At 32.3% G+C, this 7,860-nt stretch overlaps 1 protein-coding gene across 1 annotated transcript; it reads left to right on the forward strand.

Annotated features, from left to right (window-relative positions):
- The first annotated feature begins 3,568 nt into the window (after nt 1-3,568).
- Nucleotides 3,569-4,219, forward strand: LOC18050043 (ethylene-responsive transcription factor ERF112). The gene has a single exon (XM_006440813.1). The coding sequence runs from the start codon at nt 3,569-3,571 to the stop codon at nt 4,217-4,219; it is 651 nt and encodes a 216-aa protein (XP_006440876.1).
- Nucleotides 4,220-7,860: the final 3,641 nt, after the last annotated feature.

A 7,860-nucleotide genomic window follows, 5' to 3' on the forward strand; every position in this document is an offset into this window, starting at 1 on the left:
TTAAATTCTTAGAGGAATGCGGCATCGTCCCACAGTACACCATGTCAAGTTCATTCACTATGAATGATGTTGCTGCAATATGAAACAAGACACTTAAAGATATAATGAGAAGTATGATTTGTCCTTCTACCTTAACAGAATCACTCTAGGGAGAAGCACTTAAGATTGTAACGTATATCTTTAATAGGGTTCCAATTAAAGTGACTGCCAAAACCCTTACGAGCTTTGGACGGGTAAGAAACCTAGTCTAAAGCGCTGCATGTTTGGAGATGTCCAATTAATGCAAGGCCTTATAGGCCTAATGAGAAAAACTAGACTCAAGGAAGGTGTTGTTATTTTATTGGATACTCTGAAAGATCTAGAGGACTTTTCTTTGAAGAGGAATATGTTGATATTCTCATAGGTGTTACTAAATTGATCAGTGTCTAATTTCTGATTTTGTTCAAGACACAATAGATCAAGACAATATTTGAGAACATTCCATACAAGAAGTTGTTCCAGAAGAAGAAACTCTAGCACTTCAAGAATCTATGCTATTAATGAAATCCACTAGAGAAATGAAAAATGCAGTGCTAGATGACTTCATTGTATTTCTTCAAGAATATGAGATAGACATGCGCGTGATAGAAAATGATCCGATCAATTTTTGTCAAACCATGGAAAGTTCTAACTCTTAGAAGTGGATACATGACATGAATGAGGAGATGAAGTCCATGAAAGACAATAAAATATGTGAGCTTGCCCTATTACTAGAATGTATGAAACTTATTCGTTGCAAATGGATATTTAACACCAAAAGGGATTCAAAAGGCAATGTGGAGAGGTACAATGTATGTCTTGTCACAGAAGACTTTACACAAAAAGAATGTCTCTCCGGTTTTTTTGAAAGACTCTTTTAGGATTATAATGGCATTAGTGGTGCATTTCAATCTTGAGTTATATCAGATGGATGTGAAGATAGTGCTTCTCAATGGTGACATTGATGACACAATCTATATGGTGTAGCTAGGAAACTTTGTTTCAGAAAATCCAAAGAATATGATTTGCAAACTTAAGAAATTCATATTTGGGCTCAAGCAAGCATCTCGACAATGGTATTTTAAGTTTCATTAAGTGATCAGCTTATTCGGTTTCAAGATGAACGTGGTCGATGATTGTATATACCATAAGTTATGTGGGAGCAAGTATTTTTTTTTTTAGTTTTATATATCAATGACATTTTGCTTGCTAGCAACAATATAGGCTTATTGCATGACACTAATAGGTTTCTAGTTAAGAATTTTGATATGAAAGATCACAGTGACGCCTTTTTTGTATTAAATATGTAGATATATTGGGATCGCTCTCAGGGTATTCTAAGATTATCATAAAAGAGTTATATTGAAACAGTTCTCAAGAGATATTGTATGAAGATTGCAAACCAAGTGATACCTCTATTGTTAAGGGAGAAGTGCCCTAAGAATTATTTTGAGAAGAAAGAAATGTAGAAGATTCCTTATGCATCAGCAGTAGGAAGTCTGATGTATGCACAGATTTGTGCGCAGCCAAATATTGCGTAGGTTACTGGGATGTTAGGCAGGTACTTAAGTAATCTAGGAGTACACCATTGAAAAGCAGCCACATGGATCTTGTGGTATTTACGGAGAACAAAAGAGTACATACTCACATATCGGAGGTCGGACCAACTTGAGATCATTGGGTATACTAACTCTGATTATACTTGATACCAAGATAGTATGAAATCCACTTTAAGTTACATCTACCTGCTAGATGAGGATGTTGTTTCCTAAAAGAGTGTTAAACGGTCTCTTTTATATATATATATATATATATAATTTGAGTTTTATTAGGAGTTTGAATATATACACTTGTAGGAAACACTAAAGGTCTACCAAGTATAACTCAACAATATATGTATACTAAAGGAGAGATCTCTATCCGATGATGGAGATATATTTACTCTTATTAATATTTAGAGAAATATATATAATCTATCTATGTTTATAAAAAGGTATTTGAAATTGAGGCCCCTAAGACTCGAACTGATGTGCTTGCCGTACTAAATGAAGAATCCACTAAATAAACGGTTTTTGTCTGTAGATAATAAAGATTATATTGATTTAGTTTGTTTGTAAGGAATCAAACAGTCAAATTGGATGAAGAATCCAACGAAAAGCTAACAAATGATCCTTTTGATGATCTATATTCTATCTAAGTAAATCAAAAGCCGTGAATTACAGAAAAAACTTTTATAAATAAAGCGTGAGACAGTGAATTTAATTATATAAAATTTTACAACGAAGAATCATCCAACAAGAAAGGTGAAAAGAACAGCTGAATTTTTGCAGTTCACAAGAAACTGAATAGCAACTTTTTATTAAAATTTGAAAGGGAAATGAGAAAAGTAATGGCAAACGTGCATACGTGCATTTTTCTTTTTTTTTTTTCCTTTTTTTTTAATTAAGCCTTGAGAGGCAATGAAAAAGGATAAAGGAAACGTGGAGACTGTTTTGTTTGTTGGCTATTGGATCTAAGCCACTTGGGGAATTAAATACTACATTATTTCATAATGATAACATATATTTTAAACATACTCATATGTGTAAGCTCATTGCTTGGATTTTTCTAGCGGAGGTAATTTTCAAGCTGATCACCTTTTAACATTTTCAAATTACTATTCTAAAAAAAAACATTTTCAAATTACTAATAGACCATGCCAATTAGAAGTTCAATTGTATGTTCCATGGTACTATGAGTGATGCAGGAGTTAATGAAAAATCCCCAAATTACATACCGTCAATAACATCAATAATATGTACTTTTTATTTTTATTTTTATTTTTTTACTAGGCATGTATAGCAAATTTAGTAATTAAATTATCAACTAGGTGAGGAAAATTCGAGAGTTGAAGCCCTAAACTTCCTATATCAATTTAAAAGTTTTACTTAATTATTTGATATATTTTAAATAATTTCATGTGTAAACAACTATAAAGAATTTCATTTTTTTTTTGTTTTTTTCTCCCTTTTATGTTGTTCTTATTCCTAATGATTATATATATATTGAAATGTGAGATACTTCTCTTTTCTTTATGATATGATGGGATGCTTTCACTAAATGACCGTATATATAAAAAATGAGGCGTTTGTACTTAAGAATGATTATACATGTGTGTGTGAAGAGATTGTATATATATATATATATATATATAAAGTGATTTTTAATGGACTAAGTACAAAAAGTTGGTGGGTTAAGTTGCTCTTATAGCACATCAAAGGGGTTTCTTATTTTGTGAGAAAAATAGCACATCAAAGTTGATTATGCCAAATAATGCCATTATATATATGTATGTATATATTTTCTCGATTGTTATTTTCTCTATGATAGGATCGAATCTACTGTATTCTCTTGTCTTGTAACTATTTAATAATTTTTATATGTATTAAACCCAAATAATAAGACAATCAACATGACATTATCATCATCATTCATAATTTATGTATGTGCGTGTATGTATATAATCATTCTGATTGATTCTAAAAATTAATCAAATCTTTCTCCGACTCCCATGGACACCAAAAAGAGTTCGAAACTCCCCCCTTATAAGTCTCGAAACCCTTATAAAAATCAAACCCTAGTTTCTCTTCAAACCAACAATAACAACTTGCATGAAAATGGAAATAGATCAAAAAGCAGATTTCTTGGGGTGAGGCAAAGGCCATCGGGCAGATGGGTAGCGGAAATAAAAGAATCTTCCCAAAAGCTAAGGCTATGGCTTGGAACTTTTGATAAAGCAGAAGAAGCCGCCATGGCTTATGACATCGCCGCGAGGCTTCTGAGAGGAAGAAATGCAAAGACCAACTTCATACATCATGGAATCATTAATTTCCATGAGGAAATTAATTACAGCTTACTAGGAAAGAATCCAAGGCTTCATCAGCTTCTTCAGCAGGCAGCAGTCACAAAGAGCCATGCAATAAGCTCATCATCAAAATTTCTCAATAATAATATGGCTAATAGAGATGACGAATCGATCAATTTTGATACACTCGTTGAAGAAACTATATTTTGTTCTTCAACTAGTACTGCAGATTGTAGTGTTAAATCCCATGGTAATTTTGATAACGGGCTCTCATTTGGCAGCTCTAAGGTTTATTCTTCTGTTGTTGTTGCTCCTTCTTTTAGTGCTTCTCTATGTCAAGGAAGTTCGAGGACTTGAATCTCTAAATCCATCATTAGAATTCGATTTGTGTAGTTTCAGTTGCAAAAAAAGTTATGTTGCCTGTTGATGTCCGTTTGTAAGTTAAATTAAATTTACATATATGTAAAGTCTATTGTACAATTTGTATTAGAGCTAACTCGCAATTCAATGTCTAAAAAAAATTATTATTGTTTTATTTTCACTGAATCTAGGAGGTCCTGTGATCCGATGGGAAAGACATAATACTCCATAATGATAATGACTATTGTTTCAGCTATTTTATAAGCCTTGAGCCTCTTAACTTAGTAGATATATTTTGGGTTTCAAAATGGACAACATTTACACAATTTACTCAATTACATTTGAGTTCAAAATTATGAGATGTGGTTTAATTATGCTATCATGTATCACTCATCTGTCCTGAATTGTGTGTATCTTGGCTCAATTTGTACAGCTAGATTTGCACATGCGTGCGAGTAAATTAACAGTGTTATCCAAACCTTTCTTTTTTACCAGCCATGAAATTGAAAATTTTAAAGAAAAGGAATGATACGGATGAAAGAAGCCAGTAAATCATAATTTATATAAGTGTGATATAAACATATTGATGTGAGCCCCAAGTATCCATGTATACATCATTTTTAATGGCGATGATCCGGAAGATCATTCATACACAAAACAAAAGATATTCAAGACAATCAAGACAAGTTAGATAAATAATCAAAACACCAAATTTGATCAAAGACGTTATTTTTCCCTTTTTTTGGTGGGCGAGAGGGAGGGTAGGACGACATTAAAGTATCCAAAGTGAATTAACAGATTGGCGTTTTGTTTTATATATATATATATATATATATATATATCAACACACAAGTTGTAGTCACAGCGCGCGACACTATTCAACCAATAATTGTGTAAATTAATATTCCTTTATGATAAGCCAATCCATCACCAACCTTGATCATGGTATAAATTAATTTAACCTGTAAAGGTGTTTGAATTTCCTCCAGAGCAGAACATCCTTCACATTTACCATCTATGCACATAGACATTTCCTTACTAGTTACTTCATAGGCTTCAGTAAAGAAAACTTTTGACCACTTAAGCCCTTAATTAGCTGGTTAATTATGACCCAATAAAATTAGATAAATTGTGCTGCGTTAGTTACTACAATCACAAACTATTTTTCAAAAGTACAGAATTTTTGCAAACCAGAGTGCCTTCTCATGCACTCGATAACTCATTTTCCTTGTAAAAGTTTAGCAGATATATTATCATATTATTAAATTTGATACTCAAAATTTACCTTACAAATATTAACAATTTTATGGGTTATTTCTCCAAATGTAACGTCATGAATATTAAATATTAGAGCACAGTGTGCTTACTAATTTATAATTTTAAACAATTCGATCGGGCAACTTAATTTTGGGCGCGTTTAAAAGTTTCATATTTTTAATATTGGTTCAAATTTTGAAAAATAAAAAATACGTTCTGAAAAACTTTATTAATGTTGTGACTTCAAGCATCAATTCTTAAGACAAACAAATAAATTAGGAGAAGAATGTTATTATTAGTCATTATGAGAATAATCCAATTTCCTACGGTTTACAATGAACGCACATTACATGTTGTCCCATCTATAATATCCACTCTCGAGCATCAGACACGTGTGACCCCATAGCCCATCTCATTTGATCAGCATCATCATCATCTGATTATCTTAATGATATAAACTGATTTTGTTTATTTAAAACACCTTGCAATTGTAAAACAATGGAAGCCATCATAAACATCATTAAGCTCTTTCTTTTTTTTTTTTTCCCTTATGTTTTCAACATTGCCATAATTAATTCATTTGTCATCGTCATAATTGATTACATTATCTACAAGGCTATTATTGCTTCCATAAACTATATCGGAGGAATGAGACACGTTAAAAAAGCATCACCCGTGCCCTCTTATCACATATTAATTCCAACTCGCCGTTTTAATTATTTGCGGATAAAACCAAAGCAGCGAGTGACGAATACGATAGCGAAGTTTTGTTTTAACTTTTTATGCCGAATTATTTTTCCGTGGAAGACTAGCGTGAAAAGTACAAATTTAAAATTAATAGACACATCAACCAAGTTTACTGTTCTTCAGATTTTGTGTTTTCAAATTCAAAAACAAAACACAGCCTGTAAAATCCTGAATCTTCCGTCGGTCAAATCAGTACATACACACTTTAACCAATGAGTCACCAAACGAAAAAAAAAATTAAAATACAAATAAAAAGTTCTCATTAACATGATAAAAACGAGTACAATACAAAGTACAACCATGCAGCGAATTAAAACCAAATACACACAGAAGAATAACAAACACTACCGAGAGCGGATATACTTTTGCTGATGTTTGTTTCCCGGGATTCTTTTATTTTCCTTTTGGAGTAATTGGAATTCTTATATTCCCAGAACCAGAATTCCCACCTCATATCTGATTGATTGATTCCTTAGCTAGCTAGACGAGGGAATCAATTTCTATTTTTGAATACAGAATCCAATCCAGAAATTGGTTTCAGTGAATTTAGGTACCAGATTCCATTTCTAGTCATCAGATAGATTGCAGATTCTTCTTTTAATGAAGCAATGACGACAGTCACAGTACGTGTTTTTTCTATCCCCACTTGGAAGCTGTTATCCAAAAATACTTTCCTTCCTATTCCTTCCCAGTGAAAGCAACAAGTAACTTAAGCTTTACTTTTGACTACATGATCAAGAAAATGACACATATAATTGGAATAGAATTTATTCTGGAAGCCTGTCGTGTAAATTTCACCAGAATAATAATTTCCCAGATTAAAATGGACGACCAATTGGCAGAAAAAATTATTTATATGATTAAAACACTCTGGAACCGGAGCTCGACAGGTTCGCAGAAATTAAAAAATGCCGCAATCATTTCATGAGTACAACAACCACAACACAGGAAGGTAGCAATTAAGTCAGCATTACCAAATATTAGCTTTCATAAAAATTCTAACAGGAGAAAGTTCCCATATGATCACACGAAACGAGATGAGTCTAGAGCTGCTTCTACTACTAGCCCCCGAATTCGAGCATGGGTGGCCAGTCAGGGAAAGAAGCTGCTTCTACTGCTTGAAACATCACTCGGTAAAGCACTATTACATGATCCACCACAATTTGCGGAAAAAAAAAATAAATAAATTTGCATTCACGTAATCATTCTGAGAAGTCTGTTTTAGATCAGAGCATCAATAAAATAGATCATCATCACCATGATTCACAAACAAAATCATTGAGCAAATATATCCTTGTGAAGTTATAAACCAAAAAATAAAAAATAAATAAATGAAATGGTTGAATTTCTCTCTCTCTCTCTCTCTCACACACACAGAGGCTAAAGGACTAGATTAAATTATTAGTGAATTTACCATTAGCTCCCTGCATAGCCCGAAACAAAGATTATCTCATTAATTTTAATTTTTCTTTAACAAAAATATATGACAACAAATGAATATTTTTCATTCATTAATTAATTTTTTATTTTCTTTTCTTACAATTAGTCAGAAAAATTAAATGAAATAAAATAAAAGCGAGGACGGAGCGATGAATAGAGTTGGAGTGAGCGCTGGATGCAGAGGTTTATCGATC

Source organism: Citrus clementina, unplaced genomic scaffold (assembly GCF_000493195.1).
Source record: "Citrus clementina cultivar Clemenules unplaced genomic scaffold, Citrus_clementina_v1.0 scaffold_3, whole genome shotgun sequence".
Classification (NCBI taxonomy): Eukaryota; Viridiplantae; Streptophyta; class Magnoliopsida; order Sapindales; family Rutaceae; genus Citrus; species Citrus x clementina.

Excerpts from the sequence above, each read along its gene's own strand:
- LOC18050043 (XM_006440813.1), top strand. The coding sequence starts at position 3,569 with ATGGACACCAAAAAGAGTTCGAAACTCCCCCCTTATAAGTCTCGAAAC.